The sequence below is a fragment of the Lolium rigidum genome, chromosome 4, assembly GCF_022539505.1.
Source record: "Lolium rigidum isolate FL_2022 chromosome 4, APGP_CSIRO_Lrig_0.1, whole genome shotgun sequence".
NCBI classification, from domain to species: Eukaryota; Viridiplantae; Streptophyta; class Magnoliopsida; order Poales; family Poaceae; genus Lolium; species Lolium rigidum.
The window spans coordinates 49,556,869-49,575,005 of NC_061511.1; the positions used below are offsets into that span (position 1 = coordinate 49,556,869).

General features: G+C 44.3%; 2 protein-coding genes across 2 annotated transcripts; one reads left to right on the plus strand and one right to left on the minus strand.

Moving 5' to 3' along the window:
- Positions 1-477: 477 nt before the first annotated feature.
- LOC124647010 (probable L-type lectin-domain containing receptor kinase S.7) lies at positions 478-4,307 on the plus strand. Its single transcript, XM_047187020.1, has 3 exons — positions 478-1,378; positions 2,848-3,373; positions 3,692-4,307. The coding sequence occupies exons 1-3, from the start codon at positions 478-480 to the stop codon at positions 4,305-4,307; spliced, it is 2,043 nt and encodes a 680-aa protein (XP_047042976.1).
- A 12,284-nt stretch (positions 4,308-16,591) lies between these two features.
- On the minus strand, positions 16,592-17,593 carry LOC124708142 (chlorophyll a-b binding protein of LHCII type 1-like). Its single transcript, XM_047239831.1, has one exon. The coding sequence runs from the start codon at positions 17,522-17,524 to the stop codon at positions 16,721-16,723; it is 804 nt and encodes a 267-aa protein (XP_047095787.1). The 5' UTR covers positions 17,525-17,593; the 3' UTR covers positions 16,592-16,720.
- Between the last annotated feature and the right edge of the window lie 544 nt (positions 17,594-18,137).

An 18,137-nucleotide genomic window follows, 5' to 3' on the forward strand; every position in this document is an offset into this window, starting at 1 on the left:
ACATATTAGGGATATGCTAACATTTGATATCAAAGCGGCGAGAATACTACCGGGCCTAGGCCAACAACCTCATGGAAGTCTTCGACCTTGGCTCCGCACTCTTACCTCATCTGCGTCGTCCACGGTGATGAGGTGGGTGGTGGTGCCTTGAGGTCCCATCAGAACAACGGATTAAAGGACTGGATTGCAATTTTACTTTCCTTTTTGGGATTCTGCTAAAGAACGAGGGCCATGTTGCATTTTCTGTATACCTTGGGATCTTCTATGTAATTGTACACATAAAATACACTTTCTGGGTGAGGACCCTTACCTATTAATTTTTATTTTAATGAAACTTAAGTAGAGTGCACCGAAACCAGGGCCGGCCGGCACTACGTTGAGCCGAGCACGCCGCAGATTGAGAGGCCCCAAACCGTATAGCTCTAGCATTCATTGTTTATATATACATTGCTCCTCGGTTGTTTGAGCTCACAAGATATGGTGCTGGTTGTTAGCTCATTCATACTTATCACTTCCCAGCTCCGAGCTCCAGCAAATATGTCGATGGTCGTGCCCACAAGTTCCAAGCTCCTCCTCTTCCACCTTTACGCCAGCTGCTGCTTGCTCCTCTCCTACCATGCTGTAGCAGGAGCCGCTGCCTCGCCCTTCTCCTTCAGCTTCGACTTCTCCAACGGACCAAGCTACAGCTCAGATGACCTCCTGTTCCAGGGCGACGCTGGCCTCCACGATGGGCTGGTTGACCTTACCTGTAACTCCTTGGCGCACTCCATCGGCGGTTGCAAGGGACGGATGTCGTACAATCACCCGGTGCCGTTCTACGACAACACCACCGGCGTGGTGGCGAGCTTTTCCACGCGGTTCCACTTCGCCATCAGGATCGTCAATACCAACGGTGGCGCCGGCGACGGCATGGCTTTCTTCCTCTCCAGTTACCCGTCCGTGTTGCCGGGATCTGGTGGGGAAACCCTCGCCCTCCATGATGGCGACGGTATGAACGCCGTGGGCACCAACCGGATAATCGCCGTCGAGTTCGACACATTCCAAAACTTATTTGACCCCACTAGCTCCAGTCACATTGGCATCGACATCAACACTGTCACGGCCTCCGTCAACACAACAAGCCTGAACGGCTCCATGAACGACTCCATGACGGCGTTCATCACTTTCGACAGCACCACTCGCATGCTGGTGGCCTCTCTGCAATTTGATGACAATCCTTCTCGTGGCCCCTATGAGGTCAGTGCACAGTTAACCGATCCCGTCACGGACTTGCTCCCGTCAGAGGTAGCGGTGGGGTTTTCTGCAGCCACCGGTGCAGAAGTCGAGCTCCATCAGATTTTGTCCTGGTCCTTCAATTCAACGCTACATGCTCGCAAAGGTACTACCTATCTACCACCTTTATGTTTTGTTGAATTTCCTCGTATTTAACTGTGAGATTAGAGGTGGCACCGTACAAGCAGCATGCACCGCCGGTTTTTTCCGATAAAAGGCATTTTATTACTCAGAAAGTTTAAGTAATACACCCGACCTATGCGTAGTTAGGATGCGCACAGCTGTCCACAAAGAGTACAAATCACACCAAAAATTACAAAAGAAACGGTTGTATCTAAACATCCACTTTGCCAAAGGAGTTGCAATCCTCCGACTATGCAGCCACCCATATTGGGTAATAAACTCCTTGACTCTAGACAACTTTGTAAAGAGGTCGCGGTGCTCCAAGCGCTGAAGCGACGATCATAAATGGAGCAAAGCCGTACACTGATAGATGACCTGTATAGGAGAAGATTTTTTATTATTAAAAACTTTGTCATTTCTACATAGCCAAAACAACCATATAACGGCAATCGCTTTCATTCTGATAAGAATCTTAAACCTAGCTTCTACCCCATTTAACCAGTTGCCAAGAACATTTGAAATGCTTTGCGGAGGGTGGAAGGTAGAGCCTATCTGAATGATTGACCATATAGATCTAGCGAACCGGTACCGAAAGAAAAGATGCTTTATTGTCTCCTCTTTGTGACAGAAAATATATTTCTTATAACCATGCGAGTTGCGTTTTACAAGGTTATCTTTAGTAAGAAAAACAACACAACAAAGGTACCATACAAAAATCTTAGTTTTCAATGGTATCTGCATCTTCCAAATGCACGACCCGATAGTGATATTGTTCCTTTTTATCTTAATACTTTCTCTGTTCACTATTAAAAGATTTTTTCGATTATCTATACGTGTTTGAGTGAGTAGGTTTACTAGCTTCGATCCATATCTAAAAGAACTTGCAGTAGCGAACGGAAGGAGTATTTCTACTCAGTAGTTTGATGCTCAAAATATTTGTTCACTGTCTTCAAAGCACTTGTTCTCATTCAAGTCAGTATTTTATTTGTGACGGGAATACTATATATTGTTTTCTCACGTTTTAGTTTCTGTTATTGGCTTGAAACATTTTGTTCCCCTCGATAAGAAGTTGGAAAATTATATTCTTGCAAAAAGAATTATAACAACAGTAAACATAACTTTCATGAACTAATATGGATATTAGCAAGATGACAATGCGTATGCAAGCAATAAAAAATTATAAATTAGGAACAAAACGTGCAATGCTAAAAAAAACCTAAGAGTACTATGAACATAATTAGCGTCCTATTTTTTAAAATAAAGCTTACCATATACACAAATTTCTTAGCCAGTATAAACAAAAAATGTAAAATATTCCAAAAATTTTAAAATAAAGATTACCTTGTCCACTATGTTTCAAATCACTAAGTTTTATGATACATTACTCAATTCGACACAAATTCCCGATAAAGGAGCATATGCTAACTGAGACCAACAATTATATGTATGCAGACAATCAGAAACTGGTTATTGGAGTTGCTGTTGTGTGTGCGGTAGTCCTGGTTGTATCCTTCCTGGTTTGGTTTATTCTGTCCTGGTTGAGGTGGAGGCGCATTCGTGATTCCTTCTCAGCGGGAACAAATGGCCTTAAGCGATTCAGGTACAGTGATTTGGCTGGCGCGACAGGAAGATTCTGCAAGCAGAACGTACTTGGAGAGGGTGCCTTTGGTGCAGTATATAAGGGAAGCTACACAGATGAGAACGGAAAACAAGAAGTGGCGGTTAAGAAAATAAAGAAGACTACATGCGAAGCCGGGGATTTCATCTCCGAACTCAAGACAATTAGTGCAACGAGGCACATGAATCTAATCGAGCTGAAAGGGTGGTGCTGCAGCCGGAACATATACAGCTTGACAGATTTTCTGTGTTGGTGCAGGCAGCCAAGGGTTAAACTCTATCTTGTCTATGAGTTGGTGCATAATGGTAATCTGGATGACCACCTACACCGCATGGAGAATATTCTACCGTGGGAAAAGAGGTATTGTAAAGTATGTACTACATAAAAGTGATGTGGAATTTTGGAGCAAAAAATGGAATTTCCACTGAGTAAAAACAAAAGATCCCTTGCTATATTATATATATAATATAACTTGGTTTGAAGTATCTTAAATATAGTGTATGAACATATTCAAACTGATAAAGTATAGTATATATTTTCTTATGGTAGTATATTAGATGCGGGTGTAGTTACACCTAGGAGTAGGAAGTATTTATCCATACCTCTTTTCCTTGCAATATTATATATATGTGTGTGCCTCGAAATTTCACTTTACTCCTTAAATTATATGTTTCCCAGGTATCAAATAGTGAAGGGCATAGGGTCTGGACTTCGTTATCTTCACCACCAATGCAAGGATCACATCTTACACAGAGATATCAAGCCAAGCAACATACTACTAGATTATCATTTCAACGCCAAGCTCGCTGACTTTGGGCTATCTAGGGCCACCAGTGAAAACAATACAACATTGATGACAATTGCTATAGGAACAGAGGGGTACATGGACCCACAATGCAGGAAGCATGGGAAAGTTCAGTTTAGCCGTAAGTCCGATGTCTACAGCTTCGGAATCGTTCTGCTAGAGATCGCATGCACAGATAAGTCCAGGGAGCAAGTCTGGGAGATCTATAGGGGGAGCGCCACAGAACTTGAGGTCGTGAAGGCTGCCGCTGACGGGAGTTTAGATGGTGTCTTCGACGTGACGCAGATGGCTCGTGTGATACTCCTGGGCCTCAAGTGCTCTCACCCAGATGGGAAACGACGTCCTTACATGGAGGATGCAATGAAATTCCTGGAGGACGGCATAGAGCTGCCTGATACAACCGAAATAGAGGGCCAGCAAGGTGAAAGATTCCTGGGCACCATTAGCTCTGACGAGTATGCACTTTTATCACCTCAGCTGCGCAGCTGATTCCTTGGTCGACGCTTTATCATGCTTCAGCCTAGGGTGAATGTATCTTCATATGACGTTGCATTGTCGATTAAAATTTAGCTTGTTAAGTATAGGGATGTAGTTGTTAGCTAATCCAAAGTATTAGTCGGTTTGTTTTTTATAGTTTCCAAAGTGGTTGGCTTGCATGCCATAGTTTGTCCGTGTCCTGCTTCTACTAGTTACATCAATCGTGTCCTAGTACTAGTAGAAAGATAGAATAGGAAGGTTTATGTTGAGTCAGTTTAGATTTCCTAGTTAGGTAATACGTACCCGTGTAGTAGTCGAGCAGATCGTAAGACCCTTATGTGCTATATAAGCAGGGGTAGCGAGTCTGTTGTAAACCACCAGAAAAACGAAAAGCAATAAAGAGAATTTACGAGGCACGACACGTGCCTCTGCCTCTGGCGATCAATTTTGTTGATGCGTTCTTTGCGTGTTACCTGGTCGCGTCAGCTCACGACGGATAAAGGAAATCGCGTCCTGGCGAATCTGTCGTGGTCGAAGTTCTGGCGAAGTCGTATACGAGAAGCTGTGTTGCGCGTATACGGTGAGTTGTGGTGCCGTCATGTTTCTCTATCTTAGTTCCATCCAGTTTAGTGGATGTTCTTGAAAAAACAATCACTCCCTCCTCCGTTCACTAGCTGGGCCTACTTCTTGTGGCCATTGTCTCAAAAAAATCTGCATGCCGTCTGCACATCGGTAACTCAGTTAGTGACGAGCACCTCCTTTCCAAAACACTTGTATGTTGTACTTTGAGATCTCTAAGCAACGTGAGAGAGCAAAATGTTGTATTGTGATCTAAATTAATTCTAAAGGGATGCTAACTTCTGACGAGCGAAGCGAGAGACCCGTCGTCGTTAGACTTGGTACGGATCGATGTCACTGCCTATATATGCCTCTTGTAAGCCGTCGGCTAAGGTTTATCAGAATATAAGATAACCCACAGTGTTTGCAAACACTCTCCCAATAGAGTGAAGTTTTACCGGCTGACGCCCGTGGTTTTTACCTCTCTTTGTTGGAGAGGGTTTTCCACGTTTAAATCTTGTGTCCCCTGCGTGTGTTCTTGTTTCGTTCTTTGTTATTTGCTTGTCACATTTATAACACAAAAACAGTCTATATAAATATTAGTTTCATGGGGTATTTCAGTACAGAGTATAAGCTCAATTTAGCCACAGGGAGTGAGCTTATTATTTCCTGCAGCACAAGAATAATTGTCGTCCTTCTAGTCTTCCCATGCTCTTGCTTTCTCCTCTTCAGCATCTTCCTCATGTTCTCCGGAACATATCACTCGTGGTCACCTTGTGCCATGCATGGTTTGCCTCTAGCAGAAGGAACAGTCTCCAGAACCGGTACTTCTCTTGAGGCGATCAAGGAGTCGATTCTTTTTTCCGTTCGCCTCCCGCCGATGCTGCCAGCCTGCCTCAGTTCTATGTCCTTTGGGTCATGGAGACGGGGTGGATCTCGATCCCCGTCGGCGGGAGGGGCTCTGTTTTTTTGGTTTTAGGGTCAAGGTTTGGTGTGGAGGCGCTCAGGTGGTGGTGGCGTCGTCTTCTCCAATAAAGTCTCCCCGAATTCAGCCCCATCTCGATGACAATGTCAAGAAACTTGTGGGAGTGGTGTGGTTCTTGAGCACTTCTTAGGGCTGGGGGGGGGGTCTCTGTAACACCCCAAAATTTCAAAACAAAGAAAAATCAATTTCCATCTATCAAAAATTTAGAGTCAACAAAAACTTGCATATTTCAAAATCTTTTCTATTAGGTGAATGAGTGAATGATTGCAATTGCCGTGTTTGTTTTGTTAGATTGTTTGAAAACCATTTTAAACTCAAAACAATACTTTTTAGATCAAGAGAAACAAAGCAAAAGAAAATATAATAAAAATAGAAGCATATATGAGCAAATGGCCAGAATTTGCAAATATTAGCATATGCCATGTTTACTTTGTTGAGATGGTTTGAAAACATTAATCAACTCAACATATTACCTCTGAACCCAAAACAATAACATTTGGGTCAAATAAAAGCAAAACAAATAAAAAAATAAAAATAAAAATCAAGGCACATGTGATAATGGTCAAATCTGGAAATGTTATCACGATGCCTACTTTGAGCCTCTGTGGTAATCATTTTCTAAACTAAACCTCCCCATCTTTTTGCCCATCATCCAAGAACACATCAAGGTGATCACTTTGGAGTTTACCAACCTTGCAGAAGTATTTTCAAATCCTTATAATAAGCATGCAAAGTGGCAATTCTGAAACAGATTTAAGATTACCCCAAATATGAATTTCATCAAACCAACCTCATTTTGCAAACCAATGCCACCAAGGAATGTCAAATAATATTAGAGTCACACCCCTGAAAGATTTTGGAAAAATTCAATTAAAATTTTCTTTCGGCCATTTCAACAAACACCTTGTGTGCACCAAATCAATCAAGTACAAACATTATTTCCATCACTATTCTAACCTAACCCATGTCACCTTTGCCTCTCCACGATGTCCTCTACACCTCTGACCTCATGCCTTGTCCCTGCAAACCCTGTGCCTTTGCTCATTTTGATCATGGGATGGTCATGCCACCCATATGGCCACCTCAACCATGCCCCCTTGCTCCACACTCCTCTAGTCCCTCTCACCTTGTCAAATAGTCTTGCCTCAGCATACCGAAGCTGCCAGTGCTCGCCTTGGTCGAAGAGAGCCTCAGCACCGTCCGGGCCAGGACGCGCCCACGTCACCCTGGGACGCCAGCGCGTGCACGGCCACGCCCAGGCGCACGCCAGAGCACGGCCTCGCCCCGTCGCTGCTGACCGCGCCCTGCCATCAGCCTCTACCCGACGCATCGCCTCACCACTAGGAAGCTCCCAGACACCTCCAAGTGGAAGCCGACGCCCAGTAGCCGCCGTAGACGGTGACGACACCCGCCACGGTACTGCAAGGATGCCGTGCGACATTGACCTCTCCCGGCCACCTCCTGCTGCGCCATGACGCCCACGAGGACCACCAGGCCATGCCGCCCCGTCCTCGCTCCTCGCTCCTCGCCCATGTCCCTCCGCCGCTGTAGCACCGTCGACACCGACGACCCGCCCGTGCCCCTCAGCCCTCTCGCTGGCCTATAAAAGGAGACCTCCCCCGCTCGATTTCTTCACACCATTTTACTCCCCTCTCTTCACCGATCGCACAAGCACACTCGCCCTTCCCCTTAGCGGCCTAGTTCGCCGGAATTTCACCAGAGCTCGCCGCTGCAGTAGCCAGACCGAGGCGACGATTCCGACCACCTCCGCCGCTCCCTCGACCCTCGCTGGACTCGCCTTTATCTTCCACGCCAATTGCCCACCTCGCCGACCCTCGCTGGACCTCCGGTAAGCCGCCGTCAACCCTCTCTGCCCTACCTAGGGTTAGCTCGCCGTCGAGGCTGGAGACGAGCTCCCAGCCGTCGATCTGGATTCTAATCCAACGGCTCTCCTCGCCATACCGCTTCGGCGTTTAAAAACCCGCTAACGGGTGGGACCCACTGTCAGGCAGCCCGTAGAGCACCGTGAGCTTTGCTGGGCCGGCCCATTTAGTTTCCCGCTCGACCCGTTTAATTCAAATAATTCTTTTCCATTTTTAGTTAGAATCCGGTTAGGATTGGAAATTCAAAATTCATTTTAAAATTATCTACTGGACCAAATTTGATGATTCTAATTTCTCTGGAGAGCCTGTGACCTTATCTAATCAAATAACTTAGTTGCAAATCCATAAACTTAGTAGAACACATACAATGAAAATAACAACACAATAGGTTTTCAGATTTCAAACATTTATATCAAATCAACCATAATATATTTTGAGGTGATTCCACCTCTCAAAATTCACATTTCAGATGCTCTATCTGAATATGCAAAAAAAAGATTTTAGTTATAGTAGACATGGGCTAGATTTAAAATGATGGCTATGTGGCCATTTCTAGTCCATTTAACTTACCCCAATTTATTAGTTAAATATTATGAGAGGTAGCATCTCATTTAAATCACTTTTCTCAAGTCAAATAATATGAGGTAATGATCTTAGTCTACAGAACCTCATATTTTATTACTTGAGAATATTAAATATTTTCCAAAGTAGAATTTAAATTGTATGAGATGTAGTATCTCATTTAAATCATTTTCCCAAATGAATAAATATGAAGTGGTGACTTTGGTCAGCATGATCCATATTTTATTATTTGAGGATATTAAATCTTAGTAATTTTCTAATGAGAGGAAATTACTTTTCAAAGGAAATAAATGGAAACCCTAGTATTAATTCTTGTGATGATAATAGATCCTATTGTGTGAGCCATTATGGTTAAATAGTTTACTTAAGTTTTATTTGGTGATTGTATACCTCGTATCCGTTTATAGACGCTAGTACCGAAGGCTATGGGGAGGAGGTGGTCTTCTACGAAGGAGAGGAGGAACACTTTGATCATTGTACCAACCAAGGCAAGCTATTACCAATGCAAGATATTACCATGAGCAAGCTCTACTAAGCTATACTAGTGCAAGATACCCTTGCAATACTTTTTTTGGTTTAAGGATTTGTCCAAGCCCAAGTTTTTATCTTGCAATCTTTTACTTTGGTTATCAAGGATTATTTTTATAGTTAATTTTGGTCTAAATATAGAGTACAACAAAAGCATCAAACTTAGCCTAGATAGCTAAAATGTAGTTAGCACCCCTCATGACTAGTTGCTTGTGCTAAAACTAAAACTGACCACTTTAGGTGGGAACTTGTGAATCAAATGACTTTGAAAACCTTAGAATGATGAGTCATTCTACTGAAAGTTTTGAAGGTGAATATGATCTTTGAATGACAAGGTGAATTTGACAAAAACTGATGGTTGAGTTCGGATGCGATACCATTCCAACTTTAGCGTACCCCCACAATACCTGATAATGGGTAGGGTTTAACTGGAAATTTATGTACTTTAGTATGGGTTCCCTCTGAACAAGCATCATAGGGGTTATGCCGAGGCTGCCTCCGTGAAAAGTGAAATGATGTGAAATAGAGATGAATGTTCTACCCAAGCCCTGTGTAGTTACCAGGATGGCAGATCGCCATCGCTGGGAGGTCAAGCTCATAGGGGAGGTGCCTATACTAGGGTATGTAAATAAAAGGTTAATGGTTGATGATCCGTGAACTGAGTATGATTATTCAGGGCTATCCCTGACGGATGCACTCAAAAGTTGTGGCACAAATGTACAACCTCTGCAGAGTGTTAAACTATTCGAATAGCCGCGTCCGCGGTCATGGACGGTTGGATGGCCATACTGTTCCGTTGTCAGATGTTTTTCTAAAAAAAGACTTGTGACTTGAAAGATGAATTTAACTTGATCACAACAGAGTTGTGGAATGACACTGATGTTCCCACTTGAGTAATTTTAGACAAATAAAGAGTCTTTGACTATTAAGTGTTTATGAAATAAAACTAGCTTTGTGCAAATGAACCTAGAAGCTTAGAACCCTTATTAGAGCTACTAGTACTTCTATTAGTGCTAGTTTGTGAGTACTTTATAAAGTACTCATGGCTTTGTCCCTGGCTATTCAAATGGCCAGACTATGATGAGGAGCACGAGTACCAGGAAGATGGATAGCGGGATGTCTATGATAACTAGGACTACCTCCCAACATCAAGCGTTTCCTGTGGAACAGATGGACCGCTAGTACGTTTCTTCCGCTATGTGTTTTGTATCTGATCTTTAGATCAACTGTTGTTTTAAGATTGGATCATGAGATCCCTTGTTGTAAGACGATTATGGTTTGTAATGAATAATGTTCTGTGATATCGACTATTATGTCTCGCAAAAACAATCTTCCTGGGCTTGCGATGTATGGCATAATAGGCATCTGGAATTAAGAATCCGGGTGTTGACAGTCTCCAGATCTCCATGGAGCTTCATCAACGGTTATTCCTTCTTCTTTGTCTCCGGGACGGATGTGATCTTCTTGATCCGTTTGGCGACTTCACATCTACAACCAACAATGTCATGCCGACTTAGGGAGGAGCAGCAACGGCGACGCGCAGTCGACACTGTCCGAAGGTTGAAGACGAAGGGCATCTCAAGAATATCGTTGTAATTTCCATTTTGTTGCAGTGATTTGTATTGTTTGATGTTCTCTCAATGCGAGGGTTCTATTCGCATAAAAGCATGGTTTGCATCTTTCATTATCTCGGCGGCTCTTTCTGGCCTTTTCACAATCATTTCATTTCAATAAAGTCTGCTTATTAGAAATAATTTTCCTTCGGTCAACGAAGTTGTAATTAGATTGGGTTAATGTCCTAGGTAGTGTCTACATGGTTGTGCTAGTTGGTGTTAAAGATGTATAGCCCCTTTTCTTGTATATCGCCAGTGTATGAGAAGTTTCATGTAGATTATCACACATGTATATGTCCTGGTCCTTTGGCCCTCTGTGAATACTAGTTCTCATTCACAACATGGTATCAGAGCTCTAGGCACTACTAGAAAAATGTCTATATGTGCATCAATGTTATTGGCGTGTCTAATTTTTCCCACGCTACTGGTATTAGTTGTAGCATGTAAGAAAAAGACATGCTACAGCTAAGTAGTACCAGCAGCATGGGATCCTAAACGACACACTACATGTAAGTGGGGCCCAGAGTTTTGTCCAGCCAAAAGTATCTACATCGTGGGGATTTAAGGCCACACTACAGATAAGTTTATATCTGTAGCATGTGGGTTGGATGGAACACTACCAATATATTTGGGCCCACCTAACTGATGCCTCCAAAAATACCAGTAGCGTGGCTTGTCGGCCTAGTACTTACTGTGGAGTGTGCTTAGTTTAGCACGCTGCTGGTATACCAAGATCCACTTTTAAGGCAGCCACCTACCACACCCTCCTTACTTCTCGATTTCAATTGCTTTTCTTCCTCTTCCCACCTCCTCTTGAGCTCTCCCACCTGTTGTCCTTCATTTTCTCTTGATTCTATCTAGTGAAATAAATAGATTAATATATATGTAGCAAATCTCTCACTCTTCGCTATAAGAAGCAAATCTATCCAAGCAGATCTAGGTATTTTATCACTCTTCCCTCCATAAATGATGCATTAAGTTGTATCTCTCATAAGTTGGTGGTGGTCCCTACATTGGCCATCACTCTCTCAATGCATGAACATGCATGGGCGACGTGTCGCGTGTCGGTGAATATTTGGCTTGGTGGCCGGAGAGACATGTATGCAGAAATTTGGCTATGTATTACATTGCACTCTCTATGTGTTACACACATGACTCCTTTCTTGCAGGTAGAGTTTCCTATGTTTTGCCGAAACGTTGATTCTGGGCATTTCGTATGTCCTATTTTTAGGAGAGGTCATGCCAAATTTTACTATGAACTTGACGTGCATAAATTATATTATTCTTACTTAATTAATTATACCGTGCATGCGATCATGGATGGAAGGATCGTGGATAGATATTTGGCAACCACTGTTGTGGAGATGCAAAGAGAGAATCACACGAATATTAAATGTTCGTGTCGAAAATGCCAGCAAAGGTTCTTGTTTAACCCCTTTTGCAGTGTGAAGTTGCACCTAGTTAGTAATAGGTTCATAGATGGCATTACCATCGATGAGGCAGATAATATGGAAGTGGAAGAAAACGATAACCAAGAAGATGAACAGGATGACGAGCATGAACATGGAGATGCCAGACATGGAGAAGGATATGACGAAGATGAAGCAGAGTTTGAACATGGAGAAGATCAGCGCTCGCATCCAATGGTGACTTCAATCGTGCATGACCCTCATATTCAGGACCTGCTTCACAAGAAGACGACTAATACTAGAGCTGCTTCTAGAGAGAAATCGAAGTTGGTGCAACTGAAAAAAGAATCAGAAACTCCATTGTATCCTGGTTGCGATCCCTCGGAGACCTGTTTGACTTACACGTTGAATTTACTACATATGAAGGCAAGATACAAATGGAACGACATTGGCCTCAGTGCTTATTTGAAGTATCATCACCAAAAAATTCTTCCTAAGAACAACACGTGTCCTACTAGCATCAAGGAGGATAAAAAAATTGTGTGTCCTCTAGATTACCGTATGTGAAATACCATGCACGCATCAATGATCGCCTGATTTATCAAGGTGAGGACGCGAAGAAAACAATATGTCAAGTATGCAAGGCTCCTCGATACAAGCCCGGAAGGAAAGCTCCTCAAAAAGGTGTATGGTACTTTCCGCTCACTCCTCGTCTGCAGCGGTATTTTGCAGACCCTAAGGAGGCAAAGCTCATGTGGTAGCATGTAGAAAGGAACAATCTAGATGATGAAGATGATCGTCTAGAGTGGACATGAACATGGTTGGGACATCCTGCAGATGCTAGCCCGTGGAAGGCATTGCACATTGAATTCGGAGAATTTGGTGGCGATCCAAGGAACCTCATATTGGGTTTGAGTACCGATGGGAACGATATTAATATGTATCTCATGCTATTGAAGGAGGAGCTTTTCGCACATTATGGGATGGGGTGGAAACTTGGGACTCTTAGGGCATCTCCAACGGGGCGACGCAAACGGACGTTGCGCGACCATTTGCGTCCGCGCGGACCGGAAATGCGCCTGCACCCTGCTCCAGCGGGGCGACGCATCGCGTCCGCGACATCCACGGAAACGCAAACGCGACGGAAATATGCGGAACGTTTGCGTCTCCGTGGATGACAAGGGATTAACTTTTCAATGCCTACATATTGTAGAGTTAGGATTTCGTAAGAAGTAGAGGGCAAGTAGATCTCAAAGGTTCAGCCGAAAAGGTGCTCGGCTCAAGATTATGGTAGTGTTGTTGGCCAAAGATTCGATCCCTTGTCTTTCCCTCGGCTCCCCTTTATATAGGAGGTGGAGCCGAGGCTTTTCGTGTCGTACAAGTTACAAACTACCCCGAGACGCATTGGGCATTTTCTATATTGATACAAAATTCGTAATATAACTCTACTTTTCTTATTCGGAGAAATCTGGGCTTCTGGGCCTCCAAAACTTCGGGTCCATGGGCTTCACATCATCTTAATACAACCTGGATACTTTATTCGGCATGCCTATTTGGCATACCTATGTCAGTAGCCCCCGAGATTTTGCTTGAATCGTATAGTCGAGTAAAATCTCCATCGTAAAAACCAAAGCACGCGTTTATCATAACGACTTTTTTGCTCAATGTCTATTTTGTATGGGGATGTTGGTAAATGAGGCTGGTTCATCTGACGGATCAGGTACCGGTTAATTGCTTTTGTGGAAAATCCGCATAAACCTACTTCAACGAGTCCCTGGACTCGAACCCGGGATACTGGCGTAATTCGACACGCGCCGCTTAAGGACTTACCATAATCGAATTTCAGCTTTATTTTATCGAGTACCTAACGCGTCCGTCAGGATTTTTCTTCACATCTGTTGATGCGGATAAAGTGGGAGAGCGCATTCAGGTCTCAAATCCAAAATAATAATTAGATAGTTCATAATTATATGAAGGGATTATGAAGTATAGCATGACTGGGACTCTGTCTTTCAGCTAACTTCATTAGGTTAACAAATAGCCGAAAAAATTGAGAGTAGCCACAGACATATGAACTGGACTCAAATGCACGACCACCTTTTATGGCATCATCATTGTTGTCATCCATCCTAACAACTTGCATAAGAATACAAATTTAGTTTCACAAAACAACACAAAAACCATACTTCTGAGCATCATGATTCTAATAAAAGACAAAAAAAATATTAGACTGTATCTTTATGGATTACTTGTAAGACATGGTATCTAGCAAAGTTTGTATAATCTATCTAGGAACATATGGATCCATCTTCAACAAACTACACAACCGTACAAGTTCGTTACGCTAAATTTGTGGATGGCTTGAACCACAAGATTTCCTTACTGCAGTTCAATACCAAAAGAATATTTTTATGTATCTTCATAAAGGAGTAGATTCAGTACACGAAACATCGTCTATCTCACCAACTTAGCAAAATTTGTGTGTTTGCAAAGTAACTTTTTTGATCCGTGTTCAACTAATTTTGTTTTATTAAGACAACACGCATGGGCTTTAATGGCATCACCTCATTAATAAATAGAGGGGATTGGTGCTCATATATGCATCTCACCAACATATCAACATTTACATCATGAAGACCTTCTTCCTCCTTGCTTTCCTTTCTCTGGCAGCAAGCACCACCTTTGTGCAATGCAATGATGTCCAAGGCAGGGATGATTATGAGAATTACCATGCGGGGCTGATAAAGAATTTGCAAGATTGCCAGGATTACGTCACTCAAGAATGCCATCTAGGAACATCAGACTGGAGATGGCATAAGGGCTGCCAAAAAAATGCAGGGATTGTGCTGCCAACAACTGGAGCAGATATCGCAACAGTCCCTCTGTGAGGCCATCTGTAAGGTTGTACAAGTCGAGGTTGGTGAGTTTCTGAGACACATTGAATTATATGGTCCTAACCTACAACATGAGGTTACTGTAGTGATGGAGAGGGCTAAGAATCTACCCCTACATATGCAACATTCGTGGTATATCGTACTGCAACATTCCCATCACAACTAGTGGTGGTTGTGATGATGTAGCTTAATTAGCTTACATTAGTGAACAATAAACAGTTTATCACTGTTCCACCATATGGGACCAATAAAACTTGTCATCATGAAATAATATATGATCTTTGGCAAACATCCCAGTATATGTATCGTCACTGACATCGTCAGGTTAAGTTTCAACATCTGATATTAATATTCCATCACCATGTATACACAGCCCTATGTCATGATTCATGTGTCGCGGTCTTGTGATCAACGAAAAGGATCATGCATACGAACAAGAAGAAAGGCATAAGGATGGCTGTGCATGCAAGGTCTGGTATACCATAGCCACCGTATCACAGCGGCCTGCTCACCTTGTCCCAGTTTACGTGGCAGTATTCACCCTCGGCATCCTTCCTACCCACCCATAGGAAACCACGCAAAATATTAAGCACATGCTTAAGGGATTTCTTGTTTACGGAAAGCACCATAAGTTCGTGAAAAGGGATTGCAGCGAGAACCGAGCGGATGAGGGTAAGTCGCCCAGCTTTAGGCATCAAGGATGCCTTCTACGTCGGCAGCTTATCCCCGATCCGATCGATCACCGGTTGGAAAGCTTCCGCCGATAGTCAAGGAATATCAAGGGGTATGCCCAAGTACTTGACGGGGCAGGGTGCCAACTGGCACTCCATAGTAGTCGCCGCACCAACGGCTACTTCCTCCGAGCAGGCAATCGGGGATACTAAGCATTTTGCAAAGTTGGTGCGCAATCCAGAGGCTTCGCCAAAGACCTCTAGGATGGCACGAACCGTGTGCAGATCCGCCTCATCCGGGTGGCAGAAGATCACCACATCATCCGCATAGAGCGCGACAAAGGTCGTCAGCTCCTGGCGGGCTAGCCGTCGTAGCATTCCCAGCTCCATGGATTTCACCAGCACCCTACTAAGCGTGTTCATGACCAACACGAACAACGATGGCAACAAGGGGTCCCCTGTCTGAGACCCCTCAGGTGCCAGATGGGGGGCCTGTCTTGCCATTGAGCATCACCCTTGTGCTGGCGATGGACAGAAGAATGGCCACAAGCTCGCAAAACCTTGGGTGGCGCTGCTGGAGGCGGGTTCTTGCCTCCGGCGAGGTCTCTATTATGTGATTTGTAACACATGAATAACTTTTTGCTACAACTTTTATGCATTTTTGCTACAATTGCACAATATGTTTACTACGGGGTTTCCAACGAGGTCTTCGGTGAGGTCTCGTCGTTGTCTCCGACGATATTTTTATTTCGCTACAATAGCATAACTATTTTGCTATGTGGTCTCTGGCGAGGTTTCCGGTGAGATTAGTCTTTTTCTATTCTTTCGTGGACGTTTCGTTTTTTGCTACACTGAAGTAAAAGCAGGATTTTTTTTCGCTACCTGACAGCAAAAGTGGGAATGAGTCTAGTACTATCTAATCCGATGGTCGGCAACGATTCAATCGGACGGCTAGGGACCCGTGAATTGCACTGCAGTGATTGGTAGCTTGCATGGAGAAAGAGCATCACGAAAAAGGCGTATAAATTGAAAGGATACAAATTGAAATAATGAATAAATCACGTGGATACACGAACATTTAGCTGCTGTCAGGAATACAAGAGTTCATATCATGTTGCATTGAGTTAGTTATCTGGACGAGTTGCTCCATCACCAGTACTATTTGTTTGTTAATACCAAATTACCAACCCTTTTTCATAGGATCGTCATAATTTACAATGTGGTGGTACAGTTCAAACTGCGCCCAGGTGCAGCTCACTGCAGTCGCCTAGGCACAACCATCTTCCAGCTGACGCCGGCAGATCACTTTCCGGGTACAAAGTTGGTGGCAAATGCCCAAGCATTGTTGTTGACAGGGTCGGCGAGGTGATCGGCGAGGTTTTCGAGCGGGCCCTTACCGGTGACAATGGCTTGAACGAAGAATCCGAACATGGAGAACATTGCAAGACGGCCGTTCTTGAGCTCCTTTACCTTAAGCTCCGCAAATGCCTCGGGGTCGTCGGCTAGGCCAAGCGGGTCGAAGCTACCGCCGGGGTACAGCGGGTCGACGATCTCTCCCAACGGGCCACCAGCAATGCGGTAGCCCTCAACAGCTCCCATAAGCACAACCTGGACGGCCCATATGGCGAGGATGCTCTGGGCGTGGACGAGGCTCGGGTTTCCGAGGTAGTCAAGGCCTCCTTCGCTGAAGATCTGGGAACCGGCCTTAAACCACACAGCCTCGCCGAACTTGACGCCGTTGCGGGCGAGCAGCTCAGGGAAGACGCAACCGAGTGCGCCAAGCATGGCCCACCGAGAGTGGATCACCTCGAGCTCCCGGTTCTTGGCAAAGGTCTCAGGGTCGGCCGAGAGCCCAGCGGTGTCCCACCCGTAGTCACCGGGAAACTCGCCGGTCAGGTAGCTTGGGGGCTCCCCCGAGAGCGGGCCAAGGTACAACACACGGTCGGAGCCGTACCACGGGCTTCCCGAGGAAGCAGGCTTGGCCTTGGCAGCGGTCTTGCGCATGGTGATACGGGCCTCACCGAAAAGAGCCGGCGATGGCAAGTTCTTCACCGCCTTGCCGGCAAAGGCTGATGAGGATGAGATGGACATCGTGGTGGCCGCCATGGTGCTGCTAGGTGGTCTCTGTGTGTTTTTGATCGGTGGAGTGTGTGGAGTGGAGATGCTTTGAGAGGAGGAATGTAGCAACCTATTTAAGGGCGCAAAGGAGTAGGGAGGATTGATTGGTGCATGCTGACTGGAGAGAAAAGTAGGACGAAAAATCAGTAGCTTGGATGCTATTGGTGCAGCTTATAGCCTTGAGGAGATGAGATATACTTGTGGCTAGGACTAGAGATCGTGGCTGGACCACCTTGAGTGTAGATTTGTTGGAAGAGACTGTTAATCTGGATGATCCAGGCCAAGCGGTTAGTTTGCTCAATTTTCCTTTCCGAATAGAAATAACATTGAAGATGGAACGAATGAACTATGTACGATGTAACAAAGGCTTGCAGTAGAAATAACAGTGTAGCTTGTACCAGCGGCAGTGGCGATGTGAAAGGGAGCTGCTGCATGTGCAGGAGCTTTTTCAAGTAGTGAAATTTCTTGCATCGGTAGTACTCGTGTATGAATTTCGTTCAGTGACTTGTCCAATTTCTCAATTCGATAGAAACCCAAACAGAAAATGTTACACATCCTATAAAAAGTATACGAGTGAAAAATGCCCTTATACATAAACAAA

Excerpts from the sequence above, each read along its gene's own strand:
- LOC124647010 (XM_047187020.1), top strand. The coding sequence starts at position 478 with ATGGTGCTGGTTGTTAGCTCATTCATACTTATCACTTCCCAGCTCCGA. Across the intron at positions 1,379-2,847 it reads AACGCTACATGCTCGCAAAG|ACAATCAGAAACTGGTTATT; the intron begins GTACTACCTATC and ends ATATGTATGCAG. Across the intron at positions 3,374-3,691 it reads ATTCTACCGTGGGAAAAGAG|GTATCAAATAGTGAAGGGCA; the intron begins GTATTGTAAAGT and ends TATGTTTCCCAG.
- LOC124708142 (XM_047239831.1), bottom strand. The coding sequence starts at position 17,524 with ATGGCGGCCACCACGATGTCCATCTCATCCTCATCAGCCTTTGCCGGC.